This window comes from Artemia franciscana, chromosome 5, assembly GCF_032884065.1.
Source record: "Artemia franciscana chromosome 5, ASM3288406v1, whole genome shotgun sequence".
Lineage (NCBI taxonomy): Eukaryota > Metazoa > Arthropoda > Branchiopoda > Anostraca > Artemiidae > Artemia > Artemia franciscana.
The window spans coordinates 2,109,484-2,129,210 of NC_088867.1; the positions used below are offsets into that span (position 1 = coordinate 2,109,484).

The window sequence follows — 19,727 nt, forward strand, 5'->3', positions numbered from 1 at the left end:
CTTTTCATATACGGAATATATTTATTCGTTTTAAGTTTTAATGTCACTCCTTACTTTCAGTTGAAAAAAAAACTTGTTTTTTCGCAAAAGACATCAAGAACTTTAATCGTTTCTTGAGTATTAATTTTAAAACTATAAAACACACTTCAAACTTAAACTGAATTAAAAAAAAAAAGTTAAAAAAGGCATATTTCGTCTATAGGTCATGGACCTAATCCACTCATTTGTGGCTTAATAATGTTTGGATTCAAATAATTCTGAAGGAAGAAAAAGAATTATTATCCAGTAGTCTTCAAATCCAGAAGTCTTCAAACATTATAACAAATCTTGTCTTAATACTAACTTAAGACTGACTGAGAAAACAACCTTCGTACCTGCAGAAGCGGTTCTTAGTCTGAAAGAAAATATACTGCTTTTTTCACATAAAAAAGTTGTTTAGCCACCCACTTTCGAGCCCTAGTTTTGCATTCATGTTAACTGTTTGCTTTTAAAAGACTCCGAATACAATTAAAAAAATAATCAAAGAATGGTTTAGGCTTTTACAAACCAACCATGGGTATAACGACTCGTTTCCACAGTGTAAACTCTACTGGCCCGCCTGTATGACACATCCCATCCTGATTTCAACGAAATTTAATAAAAAAAAAGTTTTTTTAACTGCAAGTAAGGAGCAACATTAAAACTTAAAACGAACAAAAATTATTCCGCATATGAAAGGGGTTGTCCCCTTCGCAACGCCCCGCTCTTTACGCTAAAGTTTGACTCTTTGTCACAACTCTACTTTTTAAAACAATAAAAACAAACTGGGTCGATAAAATCACCCCTGGAAAAAAAAACAAATAAACACGCATCCGTGATCTGTCTTCTGGCAAAAAAAAAAAATGCAAAATTCCACATTTTGTAGGTAGGAGCTTGAAACTTCTACAGTAGGGTTCTCTGATACGCTGAATCTAATGGTGTGATTTTCGTTAAGATTCTATGACTTTTAGGGGGTGTTTCCCCCTATTTTCTAAAATAACACAAATTTTCTCAGGCTCGTAACTTTTGATGGGTAAGACTAAACTTGATGAAACTTATATATTTAAAATCAGCATTAAAATGCGATTCTTTTGGTGTAACTATTGGTACCAAAATTCCATTTTTTAGAGTTTCGGTTACTATTGAGCCGGGTCGCTCCTTACTACAGTTCGTTACCACGAACTGTTTGATTTCGTTACCACGAATTGTTTGACTACCCAGTATTATGATGCAAATGCAACATCACTGACCATAACAGTTTGTTCAAGCAAATATAACTGAGCCTAGCATACATACACTGTTGCTAAGCTCAGTACACTGTAAACTTATGTCGGAATAGTTAGTCAATAATTAAGCCTTTGAACGGATATCTGTCAGAATCAGAGAAAGTTCCCGATGAGGTGAACCAACAATTATTTATTGGAAATCAGGTGCAGTGAAGACGTAAAAGTTAGAATAGCTAATATGCAGAGCAGTTTTTCGCAGTTATAAAAGGCTTGAAAGAACAGGAAACTTCAAACTGCAAATAAATTTAAGATACTGGAGGTCACAGTAGATAGTGGTCAATGATGGTTCTTAAACAGATACGCTCTGAAAGGCAGAGAAAGACATATTTGATGTTTTCTACAAGGATAGCTATAGGCACTCGTCTGACTGACGGTTTCTCCTAAAACTATACTACTTAAAACTAAGTTAGATCCCACTTTAAAAAAAAATTAGTGAAAGACAGGTAAAGATAGTCAGGCTACGTATCCCGAACGAAGGATGATGAAAATCTGTTATTCATCAGGACCCAAACAAAAATCAGTTCCTCGAGCAAACTGGGAAGAGATAATAATAAGAGACGATTCAAAGGGGTTTCTCAAGGGGAGTGAACGGTTGAACATATCAGAGAGGAGGAGGAACGCATGAAGCTGTGATGGCCTTGTGCGGGTTAGCGTTGCTTCTATTGTTAGAAGCAACATATATTTGAAACTTGAAAAACAAAACCTTAAAGAATTACACGCAGGGTGGTAGTTTGCTATGGGAACGAAGGCAAACGCCCCTCCCAGACCTCATTTTGCCCCTCCCCCTAGACCCCAGTTTGCTCCCCAGCTGAAATTAAGTTTTTACAAAAATCTTGTCAAAACTAAGATATGCCTGCATAATTCAAATATCCACAGAAACGGGTCAGTTTTTTTAGTAAGTCTTTACCTTTTTTATTAATATATGGTTCATTTTTCAGTTTTCACTGATTTGGGAAAATTGGCTTCAACTTTGCCCCCTCCCCCCCCCCAGGATTTTGACGAAATTACGATACTGTTTACACATAGGTCGTAATCAACCCTTCGCTAATTTTTGAATAGCAAAAACAAAACAAAACTTTAATTTCTTACTTGTCTTGATTCGAGTCGTGTGCTCTCAATGCGCCAGCATGATTTAGAAGGTCCGCCAAATGAGTTGGGAACCATAGGTTATCCATTGCAGAATGAATTTCACTTAAAACCTTAAAAGAAGATTTTGCAATCATGGCCCTGTATTATGTATATAACCTTACGGCCCTGTATTATGTATACAAACTTATGGTCCTGTATTACATATACAACCTTAGCAGCCCTGTATTATGTATACAACCTTAATGGCCTTGTATTATGTATTCAACCTTACGGCCCTGATCAAACCCTGGGCCCTGTATCGTCAAGCAGAAATCAATCCAATACGCTACTTCAGAAGAAAAATCCCATATTCGTTATAAAAGAGTTGCCATGGGAGTGGAACAGACGGTGTCCTTTTGGCTAGACAGACAACTTTTACCACTGAGCTACACCAGGCAACAGACCTAGCATAAAAAAATGTGCTGTTATGGAGATATTCTGTGTCTAGTAAAAAAAAGGACTCAGTTATGGGTATTTTAACATAGAGAATTATGGAATTGTCTACTTTATTGGAGCTAAGTTATACTTTATTATTATTAGTTAAATAAATAAAAAAAAAGTTTTGTTTCATCTGAAAGCAAGGAGCAATATTAAAACTTAAAATACAGTAAAAATTACGCATATGAAGGGGTCACCCCCTCGTCAATACGAAACTCTTTACGCTAAAATTTGAATTGTCCCTCATTCTTTAAGAATGACTCTTGAATCAAAAAGACAGTTTAGTTAGAATAAACAGCTCTTTTAAAAGTACCAAAAAAACTCTAGCGTAAAGAGCGAGGTATTGACGATGGGGTAATCCCCCTCATATACGTAATAATTCCTATTCGTTTTAAATTTTAATGTTGCTTCTTATTTTCGGTCGAAAAAACTTATTTTTTTAAATTTAATTTCCGATCGTTTTTTTAAATAATGCTGGGAAATCTGGCTCCTTCTCCATGGAGAATTCTCTTCCCCCATGGAAAGATCCTCTCACCTTAAAAAAAAAACACAAATAAAGCATCCGTGATCTTTCTTCTGGCAAAAAATGCAAAATTTCACATTTTTGTACATAGGAGCTTGAAACCTCTACAGCAGGGATCTCTGGTATGCTGAATTTGATGAGTGATTTTCATTAAGATTACTTGATCTTTTGGGGGTCTTTCCCCCCTTTTTCAAAAATCGGACAAATTTTCGCATGCACGTAACTTTTGATGGGTACCATTAAGTTGGACGAATTTTACATATTTTGAATAAGCATATATATATATATATATATATATATATATATATATATATATATATATATATATATATATATATATATATATATATATATATATATATATATATATATATATATATATATATATATATATATATATATATATATATATATATATATATATATATATATATATATATATATATATATATATATATATATATATATATATATATATATATATATATATATATCTATATATATCTATATATATATATATATATATATATATATATATATATATATATATATATATATATATATATATATATATATATATATAAACATAGCATACACAGAAAAGAAACTCAATAAAACGTTGGTACACATATATCATATACATATATCGATATTAAACGTTGCTATGTTTGTCAAAGTTTGTGTTGGTATATCTTATTTAAAACTAAAAGTTTTACTGTTTATAAACATTTATGTTGACGAACGTAGGTTATGAGTAAGCGATGTTGTGTTTGTCACCGTCTATATTGATGGAGGTATTATAATTAAGCTTTGCCTATGTTTCTCAATGTTTTGATAAAAGCTGGTTATAATTAAAATGTTGTTAATTTTGTCAAGGTTTATGTCGATAAATGGTGGTTATATTTAAAAATCTACCTCCCACTTTTCTAACTTTCTAGTATAATTTCAATGCTGAGTATAGCTACGATGACGCAATAGGCTTTAGAACTCCTATGCTTAGGAGAGGGGGAAGAGGGCAGTAGCCAAATTCCTGTTCGTTATTTTTGTCGAATATTTAATTTAATTTTTACTCGTTTTAGCATATTTTTATTCATCTGCATCAGTACCTGCATCAGTCTGTATCGTCATTTTTGTAAATTTCTGTTCGTTTCAGGCTTCATGTATTCTTTCATAGTAATTCCTGATCGTTTTGAGTTTGAATTACTACAGATTTTTATTTCTGCTAATATTAAGCTTAATTTGAGAAGTTATTGAAAGCGTACATGTTAGTACCCGTCCTGAGCTGGTTCTGGGACAATAACTTTTCCTGAGGCAATAGTAACTTCAATCATTTAGAAATATGAATTAAAGAATATGGAAAATACAAGTTAGACGACGTTAAAAGACGACTATCGTATCGACATTCTTACTGACGAATTAAAACGCTTTGACCAGGACTTATTAGGAGTTTCAAAAACTCATATCCCAGATACAGGAAAAATGACATTAGGTTATATAGAATTCATTAACTCAGGCAGGAAAGATAGGTTGCATAGACAGGCAGTAGGGCTGAAGATGAATAAGGAAGCTACCTTGTTTACGAAAGCTACCTTGAAGCTACCTATCTTGTTTAGGTTGCGAAGGTATTAATAATAGAATGCTAGTCGCTCACTTTATGACTGAAAAGTGCAAGGTATAAGTAATAGTAGTATATGCCCCTGTAAAACCAACTGGTGGAGATAGTAGTGACTCAAATATATTTTATTGACAGCTACAGGAACAGATTGACAGGGTCTTACGTAGAAATACAGTATCTTTATTAGGGGACTTCAGTGCTCAGAAAAGTAGAAATAGGGATAGATGGTATCCTAATCTAGTTAAATTTGGTGTAGGAAAAGAAAACAACAATGGTTACAGACTACTGTGATTTTGTAGGTATAAAAACCTAATTATAAAACCAATATAGTATTTAGTCATAAAATGGTGTACAAGTTAACACGGTATTCACATGATGGTAAGACAAAAACCTTGTTGATAATCTTATTGTAAGCTGAAGAATGGATGGATCGATATAACATACTAGGATAAATAGGATTGATGCTAAAAGAAAAGATCACCAGTAGTGCCTAGGGTAAATTTAAAGCTGACATTTAGGTAGGGTAACTACCTTCCAGGAAGCTATGACATTGGTAGACTCAAGGATGAGAATTCGAAACTTTCCAAGAACAGTTGAATACTGAACTGGAGAGTTTAAAATTTGACAATGTAGAAGATGGATGAAAATAATTTTAGGAAAATAGTTTGTGAAGTTGCTGATGGTGTCTTAGGCAAAAAAGTTAGAAACGTAGCTAGGGATATCAGTGAAAATGCTTTATGTTTAATAAAGAGGAAGAGGGGCCTGTAAAAGCATTATTTGAGTATTAGATCGTATGAAAATAAGAGGAATGTAAATTAAGATCTGGAAGATACAGACAGACAGGCATGTTAATAAGTTGAGAGGGATAGTCAATCTGGACTTGTCCCAGTTAAAGAGAGGAACAGGGTCACAATTGGGAAGAAATAAAGAGTTGAAGAGAGATGGGTAGAGCATTTTGAGAATGTGCTAAACTGTGATATAGGTATAGGAAAAGATATAGAAAAAAAAATGAAAAGTTTGAGACACTTTGAATGTGAAGTAAGATTTATTTTCTGAGGAAGAATTATTGACAGTACAAAACGATCAACGTCCATTTAATAGATTTATCATTATCTCTAAATTTGTTACTGCTTTATCACCGATAAGATCCTTGAATCATTGTGCAGCCAGGACTCGTGGGTTCACATGGGGAATGCTTTTACAGCATACCCCATTAATAAATATTTTGTATCCTCTATATGTCAGAAATTGTCAACAATAAAAAGAGAGAAATTATCCATTATTTTCAAAAATAATTTTACTTAATAAGTTTTATTAACAATAATAAGCTTAATGTGCCTTCAGTTAGGTTTATTGAAAATATTAAATTTAATAGAAAGGTCATACGACGAAAACAAGCTGTCATTAAAATTATATGTAACATATACTTTTGTTTCATGATACAATTTAAATGCAAAAGGGCATGCACAAATAACATGTAACTATACCATATTTCTTAATCTATATACTACCGCCATATAGACAAATTCTTATTAGTCTCCCTTTTTCTCACCATCATTAATTATTTAATTCATGATTAATACATGAATTAATTAAAAACTAAAATCATGAACTAGTTCATGTGACCAAAGACAAAATTTACGCTTAAACGAAAAATCTTATAAAATTAATATAGTTTGGCCAACAATAATTTTAGTAAATATCTAAGGAATTTGATGCACTTCAAAACTGCAAGTATTGGGCGGTTCCATCTTTAACCTCTTTCAACCATAAGCTATTATAGTTCACTAAAATCATTCTGACTTTCAAGATTTGCAAGCAATTGGCTTCCCATTCTTTACTGATATTTTTAACCTACTTACCATGCTCTAATATACAAATACTCGTTGGACATCGTAAGTAATGGTAACTACTGGTAAATACGCAAAAATTGGACACCAAGTACAAGCTGACTACTAATTTACAAAAGTTTTGAAGGACTTATATTTGTTTCTACTTCTAGTCTGGAGAGCTTAATCAAGTGTTGTTGAGTTTGATTTAAAAGCTACCATATGCAAAGTAATTCGTGACCTCACTCCTGACGTCACAGAAATCAAAATTCCTGAGATGAGTCTCGTTGCCTACCATCCCTTGCTGGCAATAAAAATTGTCACTAACCAAAATCTATCGATCATTTTCTATGTGAAATAGTTCTACAACAGAGGTTTGAATTTTTTTGTTGAAGAGAAGTTCTGAGTATTTTTCGTTCGTCCATCTCCATAGTAACTCGTGATAAAACTGGTAAGATTGTCTCAAAAGACTCTTTTTTTTAAATAGAGCTTTCATCGTATTTTCCAGTTCCAAATATTTTGAAAGAGCTTAACTTTCAATTTTAAGCATTGAAACATTTACACTTGCTTTTAGCCTATTGAGCTGGATTTAAAAGCTACCATATACGTTCCTTCCCCATTGTAACTCGTGATAGAAAATCAGAATGTTGTCTCAATAGACTCTTTTTTTAAAAGAGAGTTTTCATCGTGTTTTTCAGTTCAAAATATTTGAAAGAGCCCAACTTTCAATTTTCAGTATTGAAAGATTTACACTTGCTTTTAGCCTATTGAGCTGAATTTTAAAATCTATCATATACGTTCCTTCCCCATTGTAACTCGTGATAGAAAATCACAATGTTGTCTCAAGAGACTCTTTTTTTTAAAGAGAGTTTTCATCGTATTTTTCAGTTCCAAATATTTTGAAAGAGCACAACTTTCAATTTTAAGTATTGAAAGATTTACACTTGCTTTTAGCCTATTGAGCTGAATTTAAAAACTACCATACACGTTCCTTCCCCATTGTAACTCTTGATAGAAAATCAGAATGTTGTCTCAATAGACTCTTTTTTTAAAGAGAGTTTTCATCGTATTTTTCAGTTCCATATATTTTGAAAGAGCCCAACTTTCATTTTTAAGTATCGAAAGATTTACACTTGCTTTTAGCCTATTGGGCTGAATTTAAAAGTAACCATATACATTCCTTCCCCATTGTAACTCGTGATAAGAAAATCAGAATGTCGTCTCAATAGACTTTTTTTTTTTTAAAGAGAGTTTTCATCGTATTTTTCAGTCCCAAATATTTTGGAAGAGCCCAACTTTCAATTTTAAGTATTGAAAGATTTACACTTGCTTTTAGCCTATTGAGCTGAATTTAAAAGCTAACATATACGTTCCTTCCCCATTGTAACTCGTGATAGATAATCAGAATGTTGTCTCAGAAATCTCTCTTTTTTAAAGATAATTTTCACAGTACTCTCAATTCCACATATTTTCAAAAAAACAACAACTAACTTTCAATTGTAGGTATTGAAGGATTTACACTTGCTTTTGATTCTAGTCTCCTGAGTTGCAATCAAAAGCTACAATAGAAATTCATCCCATTAGTAACTCATGACATCACTTATAATAGCAACTTAAAGTCTGATGGCAAAGTGTTGTCTTAGAAGGTTCTGTTTTTTAAAGAGAACCTTCAACTTTTTTTTCAATTTCAGTATTTTCAAATGGCTTAACTTCCAATTTTAAGTTTTAAAGGATTTACACTTTCTTTTGCTTCTAGTCTCTTGAATTGCGATTAGAAGCTACTAGAAGCGTACTACCTATGTAGTAACTGCGACGTCACTTACCATAACAACTAAGAGTCTGTTAAAAACTGATAAACATTTTTTTTTCAGAAGATTCATCTTTTTTTTGAAGAAGTCCTTGAATGTTTTTTGATTTTCAAATATTTTCAAAGAGCCTTACTTTCAATTTAGGCATAGAAGGATTTACGCTTGCTTTTGCGTCCAGCCTTTCGAGTTCCAAAGGCTGCATCATTTGCTACTGTAACTATAAGTCCCATGCCAAAAATATAGAACTACCTCTACGTTATTTTGAGCTATTTAATTACCTGGTGACTATCACCCTCAAAAGCAGCAAGGATTATACGGTCCATAAGTGTTTCAACGTCTTGTTGATATTCGTTTCTGCATTTTTCTGCTACAATCCCTATTTCACGCAACTTCACAATTGGATCCGTGTATAAAAGCTTAAACACCATATATTCGTACCTAAAATAGAAATAATTACAATATTCTCAGAGGAACAGGCGTTGCGATAGTTTTTTTCTCAATAAATTCATAACTATATATATAATACTAGCTGTTCAACAGCCAACATCTAGTTGGTGGGGGCGCTTCGCGCCCCCACCAAGCCCCCCCCCCCGCGCGTAAGTCGTTACGCGCCATTGTAGTTGTGTCCCTGTGTCCCACCTGTGAATATAGATATTATATATATATATATATATATATATATATATATATATATATATATATATATATATATATATATTATAAGCAAATCGTGGGAATTCCCATGGGGGGGAATGCCAGCCCATTTATAGCTGACTTGTTTTTAAGTCAACTAGAATATAAATATATGATGGATAAGAATAATCCAAATAATTTAAAACATGTTTTGTCAAATAATAAAAGATATTTAGATGATATTTTGGTCTTAAATTGTAAGGATTTCATTGATATTTCTAAATATATATATCCATCAGAGCTTACTCTTGAACCTAGTCATGGCGCTGGTCATGACGATCATTTCTTAGATTTAAATATTAATATTTCTGATAATAATAAATTAAGTTTTAAAATGTATAATAAAACGGATGATTTTGATTTTGAAGTGATTAGTTTCCCATTCCCTGAAAGTAATATACACTCAAATATCACGTATTCGGCGTTTTTCTCACAGTTACTTCGTTATGCAAGGATTTGTAGTAATTATATTGATTTTAAATATAGATGTAAAATCTTAAGCCAAAAATTGATATTGAGAGGTTTTTCTGCAAATAAATTAACTTGGCAATTTAAAAAATTTAGTTTTCATTATAACGAACTTTTAAATAAATACCAAAAGAATTATCTGGAAATACTTAAAGAAATTTTCGGCTAATTTCGGAGGTTCGCGAAAAGATGATGCAGCGCAATTTATTTTGAATTGTGTTTCTAATAGAGCGGATTTTTTTAAAAAACAGCCACATGGTAAAGATGAATTCTATAATTGTTTAGTTCATTCAGGTTTTTTGCAAAGTGTTAATATTTGTGATTTGGTAAAATTTATCATATTTAGTTTACCTATTGTTGCTAAAAAGAGGAATATATTAACAGGATAAGCTTGTTTTGGTGTTACTTGGTTGTTCTACATTTTCTGTTTTTTCTTCTTTTTTTTTCATTGGCATGTATTTTGGGGGTGATAACTGACACGGGGATGCCATGGATATTCTGTGGTAGGCACAACACTTGACTGGGTATAGAATTTAAAGTGCCGAAACCCTATAGGCAAGTGTATTCTCCTGATGAGCCCTTGTGTTGGGTTGTTGCCTTTGAATTATTTGTCTTTATTGTTTCTATTGTTTGGTAAATGACGACATATACTTATTGACGACATGACTGCCTATCCATGGATTATTCTTTATGGTTGATTGTGTATGGCTATGCTGTTTGACCTATGTGATTGTATGGATGAGTAGGGTTAAGGCCTCATTCAAGTGCTGGTCTATATTAATCACTAATTTAGGAAAACAGTCTTCCTTTTCTCCTTCTGTCTCCTTTTTTTTTTTTATGTGTTTGTGCTGTTTCTTTGCTGTCCCATTGTCTGTCCATATAAATAGATTGTCAAATTTACCAACTCTTGAACATGCAACATATAATTTTCCATGGGAAAACAATCCGTATTCAGATCTATACCGCATTTTTCTAACGATTGCCCTTGAGCTTTGTTGATGGTGATTGCTAATCGAACATTCCCTGTGTCCCCGTCGTCATTTATATATCCCCCATGTGCCCCCGGCGTCCCCGTTGTAGTTGTGTCTCTGTCTCCTGGTCGTCATTTATATTCCCTGTGTCCCGGTCGTCATCTGTGTCCCGGTATCCCAGTCTGTAATTTCTCTTTGAGTGTCCCGGTCGTCATTTATATTCTTATTATGACGTCATATACTAAGCATCGTCATAACAAACATGACGACATACAGCTCAATCCTTATAATGACGTCAGTCGACAGACACACAAACAAACAACTTATTTTTATATATTACTACCTAGTTGGTGGGGGCGCTGTAGTTTTTACCTTTTTTAGTTTTTTTTCTTCTTTAGTATTCAAGGTTCGAACCTGGAGCCTCTCGGACCTAAAACCTGAAACATAACACTACCAACTCAGCTACTTCAGCTTGTATACATTCGTTTTTGAATTGGTATATGATGAAATAATTTAGACGTCATATGCGGACAGACAGACAGACAACTTATTTTTATATATATAGATAATATATATAGCTGATAATATATAGCTGATAATTCTATATAATGCCATATATAGTTTATAATGGATAAAATTCAAGTGACACAAAATAATTGATCTTATCCAACCCAATTATCTATTTCCTCACGTAACTGATTATTGGTGAACTAAATTGATTATTTCCTAATCTAAATAGAAATAAGCCAAGTATTACCAGAGGAGCCAATGTTCAAGGCCGTATCCAGGGAGGGTTATGGGGTTTGACTCCGCCCCCTCCCCAAATGTTTGTCCGACTAGTAAAAACGTAACAAAAATTGATATAAAGAAATTTTTAATGCATTTTTTTTTGGGTACACAATGCATTGTGTACCCTCCCCCAGAAAAAATGTTTTGTACCCCCCCCCCCCCCAAAAAAAAAAAGAAGAAAAAGAATCCTGGATACGGCCCTGCCAATGTTGTTATAATTCAATGAATTATAATATTTCTTCGAAGAAATTCCGAATATATAGCAAAAATGTGCTGAAACTGTGTTCTCTCCTTTACAGTTTTTATTCGAGAAGGTTATCCTCCCAGGGGTTACAACAACAAGAGATGGCAGGCTCACTTTCCAAACATGATCAGGCTCCTCTTTTTCTTTCCTATAGTATTTAGCGAAGTATATGCGCCAAGCTCGAACCTCTATAATTTTTTTTTTTTTTTTATTTAACGGACAGGTTTGACCTCTGTTGCAGAACTATTTCACATAGAAAATGATCGCTAGATTTTGTTTAGCGACAATTTTTATTGCTTACAAGGGATGGTAGACAACGGGACTGACCTCAGGGACTGACCCCAATCATACAAAAGGATTCGCATATTTTTTGGGTAACTGTGCAGGCCTAAGATCACGCAAAACAAGCAATCATTTTCAACAAATATATTCTTGAGAAATACCCTTCCTAGGGGAAAAAAATGTTTCCTATTTAAAACTAAATCCACTTTGGCATTTCTTTTTCATCAGAACCCAAATTCAAATTTTAGAACCTGTTCCAAAAATAGCGTTAGGAATTCCTACAAGGGAGATAAAAAATACCCTATGTCCTGGCTATGCTACTGACTAAATATGGATCAAGGACATTGGAGGGCAGATAGGAAGATTGGCGTCTTCTTTTGGTAATAATGATAACACTAAACTCACGAAGAGAAAACATGCATCTAATATTTATATTAAGCAATAAACTTCAAGATTTCGGCGGATATAACTACACGAGGTCTATTCTTTTTTTTTCTCTCTCTGCGAGACAAACTTGCGTTTCTCTCTTTCCCTTACGTTTTAGACTACCCCTGACACAGCTGAGGAAAGAATAATTACCCGTCAGAGCCTGTCACGTAAATATTAGCTTCACCAAGACTTTTTTAGGCAGCAATATTTATTAGGAGACTTCATATGGTAACCATTTACCTTCTTGACACTAAATCAGTAAAAGTAATAAAAAAAAATATTTATTCACTGTTTTCAGCCATTTCGTAGAGTAAAAAGAAATTTGCCAAAACTGCCAACATGTCCTCACTTTCAAACAGTTCGTGGTAACGAACTGTAGTAAGGAGCGACCCGGCTCAATAGTAACCAAAACTCTAAAAAATAGAATAAACAATAACAAATAAAAAATGGATTTTGATACCAATAGCTACATAAAAAAAATCGCATTTTAATGCTGATTTCAAATATATAACTTTCATCAAGATTAGTCTGACCTATCAAAAGTTACGAGCCTGAGAAAATTTGCCTCATTTTAGAAAATAGGGTAAAACACCCCCTAAGAGTCATACAATCTTAACGAAAATCACACCATCAGATTCAGCGTATCAGAGAACCTTATTGTAGGAATTCCGCATTTTTTGCCAGAAGACAAATCACGGATGCGTGTTTATTTGTTTTTTTTTTGTTTGTTTTTTTTTTCCAGGGGTGATCGTATCGACCCAGTCGTCCTAGAATGTCACGGGAGGGCTCATTCTAACGGAAATTAAAAGTTCTAGTGCCCCTTTTAAGTGACCGAAAAAATTGGAGGGCACCTAGGCCCCCTCCCACGCTCTTTTTTTCCCAAAAGTCACCAGATCAAAATTCTGAGATAGCCATTTTATTCACCAAAGACAAAAAACCTAATAACTATGTCTTTGGGGACGACTTACTACCCCGCAGTCTCCCTGGGAGGGGTTGCAAGTTACAAACTTTGACCTGTGTTTACATACAATAATGGTTATTGGGAAGTGTACGGATGTTTTCAGGGGGCTTTTTTGGTTTGGGAGAGAGAGTTGAGGTGGGAGGGGGGGTTACGCGGGAGGATCTTTCCATGGAAAAACTTCTCATTGGGGAAGAGACTTTCAATGAAGGGGGCGCAGGATTTTTTTTGCATTATTTAAAAAAACAAGGAAAAAAAATATGAGAAGTTTTTTCTACTGAAAGTGAGGAGCAGAATTAAAACTTAAAACGAGGAGAAATTATTGCGCATATGAGGGGTTTACCTCCTCGTAATACCTCGCTCTTTACGTGAAAGTATTTTTAGTAATTTCAACTATTTATTCTACGGCCTTTGTGATTCAAGGGTCATTCTTAAGGAATTGGGACAGAATTTAAGCTTTAGTGTAAAGAGCAAGGTATCGACGAGGGGTGAACTCCCTCATATACGCAACAAAAATATACAAACATAGAAGTTCGTTACGTAAGTTAATTCGTAAATTACGTATATTTTTTACTAATGAAAATGTTCGCAAAAGAATTAAAAGTTCTAGTTGCCTTTTTAAGTAATCAAAAAATTAGAGGGCAGCTAGGCTTCCTCCCCCTCTCCTTTTTTCTCAAAATCTTTCGATTAAAACTATGAGAAAGCCATTTAGCCAAAAAGAAAATTAATATACAAATTTCGTTTTAATTATGTATGTGCGGAGAGCCAAGATCAAAACATGCATGAATTAAAAAACGTCCAGAAATTAAATAAAAACAACAAGTTTTTTTTAAATGAAAGTAAGGAGCGACATTAAAACTTAAAACGATTGGAAATTACTCCTTATATGAAAGGGGCTTTTCTTCATCAACGTCCCGCTCTTTACGCTAAAGTTTTTTCCTTTTTTAAAAAGCAGAGCTAAGAGAAAGAGTCAAACTTTAGCGTACAGAGGGAGGAGTTGAGGAAGAAAAGCCCCTTTCATATACGGTGTAATTTCTGTTCGTTTTAAGTTTTAATGTCGCTCCTTACTTTCATTTAAAAAAAACTTGTTTTTTTTATTTAATTGCTTATAGAGAAGATCATAGGCAGCGTAATAACGCTGCCTAAATAAATAGCGATGTGGGCACAGCGCATTATTGTGTTTTATGACCAAGGCACTTAGTATCGGAACAAAATCTGAGATAAATATTTCGTTCGAAATAGTCCAAAGAGTATATAACAATGTTCCAGGGTTGACTCACACTCTCAGAGCCTGTGGGTGAGGGTTGTAAGTTATGCCAGGGGGCATATAAGGTTTTTATTATAAACATTTTTCAGCTGCAGTCTTCCCCTCAAACGACACTTTGAGATTATTGTAATGCGCAAAACAAAACGGTGCACTTAACATTCTCCCAACTTCACAGGTCCATTAAAGTTCATAGGAACATGGGCAAGACTAAAAACCAGTTTTAGTCCTTTTGCTTTGACCATTTTTTCTTTTAGTTGCTTATTATTCATCTCTTATCTCTTTTGAGTATTGTATGAATTATGATAGCATCCGCTCTCTTAAAACATTTCCCTCTCCCCACCCCATCATTTCATTACTTAATTGCCGTGTATTAGTTAATAAACAAAATCATCATCTGTATCTACTTTTTTTGTGTCAAGTTGTATGGTGCAGCTTAAAGCCATTTGACTTTTTTAAAGCTACCATTTTGAGGCGTCAAAACATTTGAATAAATGGCTTTTGCTTTGACCATTTGCATTTTTTCACATATCATTATAAATAAGCATTCTTTATTTGCCGACTGTGATCGCTATTAATTTGCTCAACTGATCGATGTTCTATGTTCAGAGTACGCTTCTCTGCTCAGAAGCAATAATGATAATAATGTACCAAGGACAGTGACAATAAAATTTGACTGTTTGAACTGGTCAAGTGGAAACTTATACAACCACATTCATCTTTCATCATTAGGAAAATTGTCTCCAACTAAAACAGAGTCTGCAACTAAAACACAGTCTGCAACTAAACCACATGGAAATTGTCAACTAGCTTAGTTTGTTGTAGTCAAAAGTGCTTTGATGAAGTTTACCTAACTCAGCCAACAAATAAAACACTCCAAATTTATCAACTAGCTGAAATTGTGTACTTAAAAGTGCTTTTATTAAATTTTTTATACTCAGTCAGCAGTAACCCATGGAATTTATCAACTAGTTGAGTTTCTTGTACTCAAAAGTATTTTACCAACTTTAACTAATTTTACTAATTAGGAAACATCAAGAATAATATTTCTAATGAAAAACTCCTCCATGTGCAATTGTTGTTAGTACCGGACGCTAATAACAAGAAAACAAACGTAGATAAACTAAGAAAAAAATCAGGTAAAAAAATGCGGCATCAAGCAACTTAAACAGGCGTAGCTTTTCTTGGAAGCTGTGGTTGGCTAAAATGCGAAAGCGCCTGGAAAGCCTCATAATTTTCAAACGACAAAAAGATCGCAGTTTGTAGGTAAGAATAGACCTAAAATAGGTCCAGGTGGGATAAAAAGTATCTTTATTTTGATGGTCTTGGTAATTGGAAGGATTTTATGGTTTACTACCCCGACCGGCCAGATAGGTATGAGGATTTCCATGAAGATGTAATCGGCTGGCTTCAGTATCCTGTATGCTTAGCCCTACGGTGACGTTGATATGTTAATGATTTTGCTGCATGCGTCGCTGTCGCAATCTGGGGGAGACAAATATAGCCTATTTCAGTGCATCAGGCGACACACTACAAACGAGAAGATTGAACGCTAGTATTAGAGTTTTGAAATATGAAACTGAAATGCAAATCAGGAGCAAAAAAAAATTATTTTTTAACAGTAGGAGCTAATCAAAGGGTAGTTAGTTACGAAGGAGTTACGAAGGGTAGAAACTCTTCGTTTATGAGCTGTTTCATATTCATTTGCTTCGAGTTTCTTTATCGACAACATACAGAAGTTGTGTACCCCGACACTAATTAATAAGTAGAATCGTTCTGCAAAAGAACATTCAATCAGAAAAGCAAAACGGAGAACGCCCATAAAATTTAGATTAACAGCCTAAAGGTAGACCTTTTATACTCCCATCTGAAAAAAAAAAATCTGAAAAGCATATTCAGAGTGCAAAATTAAGAATGACCAGGGTATGAGAACCGTCATTAAACAAATTTGAAAGGCTCTGAAAATAATTGTCAAACATAAAGTGAACAGGTAATTTTTGCTTTAGCTTCTTATTTTGTATTGACTGGTAGAAAAAGTGGTAGACATTTCTTTCACTGACAAAAAGTGTCTCCAATAGCCTGAACATATACTGTACAATTAATTTTTCAACTTAAAGGGCATTAGAATTCTTTAATTCCATTCTAAGGAACCTTCTTGATCAGCCTTTCTAGACAAAGTGGTCAGAAGAAAAAAAAGAAAGCAAAGCATTTATAGTTCTTTACTAAGTGCCATCTATTACTTACCATCTATTTGCGGGAATAAGGTCTCCAAGTTAGGGCTGTAAATTCTCAACAAAGTAAGGACATGTCATAAAAAAAATAAAGTAAAGGAGGAGACTATAGCTTAAATAGCTCGCAAGGGTGCTCGCTAAGAAATCACTTTTGTTACAATTTTTTATCAGTGCGACAAAGACAAGAAAGAGACGTCAGGCTTGGAACAAAATTAACATTCTCCTAATTTTACGGGGTGAGTAACATTTAGAATCACTTACAAGATTAATACCCAGTAATTTACCCTTTTGGTAACTTGTTTAGTTTTGGTAATTTTTAGAGACACTGACAAAATTAATACCCATTGGTCTACCCTTTTGGTAATTTTTGTAATTCTTAGACACTGACAAGGTTAATACCCAGTGGTTTACCCTTTTTTTTAATTTCTGTGATTTTGGTAATTTTTAGACACTGACAAGATTAATACCCAGTGGTGTACCCTTTGGTAATTTTTGTGATTTTCGTAATTTTTAAAGACACTGACAAGATTAATACCCAGTGGTTTACCCTTTTGGTAATTTTTGTACTTTTTAGAGACTGACAACATTAATACCCAGTGGTTTATCATTTTAGAATATTTTTAGAAATACTGACAAGATTCATACCCAGTAGTTTACCCTTTTGGTAATTTTTGTAATTTTAGTAAATTTTAGAAACACTGACAAGATTAATACCCATTGGTTTACCCTTTTAGTAATTTTTGTAATTTTGTTAATTTTTAGAAACACTGACAAGATTAATACCCATTGGTTTACCCTTTTAGTAATTTTTAGAAATACTGACAAGAATAATACCCAGTGGTTTACACTTTTGGCAAAAATGAGATATTTAAGCTCTGGCGGAAATCAAGGATACAAATTACCAGGTTGGAAAAAGAAATTTCAGTCGCAAAAAAGCTTCATTTTCTCCACACAAGACTTGCATCATAACCTCCAGGTTCGGAATATGAGAAAAAAGGCCTTCATTCATTGAGTTTTGACACCTCTTCTGCCATGTGTCCCAACGGAAGTGAAATTCCACGGATGAAATAGAGGAGCCAGCCTTTAAAAAATGAGAAATTCAGCTTTCAAAACCTACATCCAACTGACCGAAGTAAAACCAAACAGGTTGTATCTTAAATGAAATGTGCAATAATTGTGTGTATATTTGTATTTTTTCCCGAAAACAACACAATAACCTTTTCCTGAAAATTGAACCACTAGCATTTCCCGATGTGCAAAACATAGTCTAAATTGATCAGGACTTTGAGAAAATTCATTTACCTCTCCCAGCCCTGTTAATATTTTTCGCTAATAATACGCTGACTGAAACTAGAAACCCCTGAAGGTTAAAAGCCTTGAGCATGAGCAGGAGTTTCAAAAGGCAACTTGTTTATTGATAAATCAGTTGATTACGAGCAATTTTAGAAACAGATAACCCCGTTTAATAGCTGTGAAGGCAAAAAAAACAGTAGCGCGTAGTCTTTTGTAAGAATCGGAAACCTACTGACTACATCATTAAAAATACTCATTTAGTTGGATGTCTTTAGGTATCTATTCTATAATAACCATGATGATACTTTTAGAGCTGAGAGTTACCAATATAGCCAAATATATTTGTAGATATAGCTTTTTTATTCTCGAATAAGATAAAAAAAAACACTTCTGAAACAAACAAAAAATACTCAGGTTATTTGGAACATGCCCTAGATATACATTGTTCTAAAAGTCACTGTTGGGGTTCCACCCCAGCTTCTTTTCTTTTTTCGGATAAATGACCTGTTTTCCTTTCCATAATTACATTTGCTTAAATTTGTGTATGATATAATTTTCAATGATAGGTTAAAGTCTCGTTGCTAAGCTAGCGGTTTTGCAATAAGTAAACTTTCAGGCTAAGTTCTATTTTTGCCTTCCTGCACTTAGCCGTTGATAGTTCTTTAGTGATGTACAGAATACATATGTGTATGTACATATACGCATACATATGTACATATGTATACATACGTATCTACATATACATATGTGTATGTGTATATACATAAAAGTATGTACAGAAGTGATGATTTTATTAATTTTAATTTAGTAATTAATTTTATTATTTAGTGATTTTAGTAAATTTAGTAAATTTAGTAAATTTAGTAATTTAGTAAATTTAGTAATTTAGTAATTAATTTTATTTTAGTAATTTTCAGAGTTGATACATGCATATTTGGTTTAAGTGACCATTGGGAGAAATACAAGTGAGATAATTTCTACCCCCGTGTAAAATTATTTTTCACCGAACCCAGGCAGGGTAGGAGAAGAGTCCGCGAGAAATACCATGATTAATACGTCGACAGGGTCTGTTTACCCTCCAAAGAGATAGCTAGAGATATTATTGGTGACCCAGATGGTGGCACCCTTGACCTTTTCGACAGTTCAATCCCGTTGCCATAGCTGACGAAACCGCAAACGTGGGCCCCAGATGTGGCCCAGGTGTTGGTCGTGAGACATACTACTTCAATAAGTGGTGCCAGCTTTGGTTCCACTCCAATAAGCGTTGGCAGCGACTAAAGGACCTATCAGGAGCACTGGTAGTAAAAAAATTCACGTTCTCCGAATATATGACTTAATTTAGCCTGTACAGTAGCCTGATTACATATAAAAATAAAATGCGGAAAAAAGACGGAATCAATTGAAAATATTATGAAAATCTGAATGGGCGTTGCTTAGTTGAAATAAAATAAAATTTTAAG

The 19,727-nt window shown here is 33.7% G+C and overlaps 1 protein-coding gene across 1 annotated transcript in view; it reads right to left on the reverse strand.

Moving 5' to 3' along the window:
* The window catches only part of LOC136026867 (nuclear pore complex protein Nup85-like), a 63,696-nt gene that overhangs the window by 16,440 nt on the left and 27,529 nt on the right, over window positions 1-19,727 (reverse strand). The window contains exons 5-7 of the mRNA XM_065703644.1: window positions 17,877-18,055; window positions 8,924-9,083; window positions 2,394-2,503 (exon numbers count right to left, since the gene is read on the reverse strand). Coding sequence (XP_065559716.1) covers window positions 2,394-2,503; window positions 8,924-9,083; window positions 17,877-18,055 — 449 coding nt within the window. The remainder of the gene's footprint in view (window positions 1-2,393; window positions 2,504-8,923; window positions 9,084-17,876; window positions 18,056-19,727) is intronic.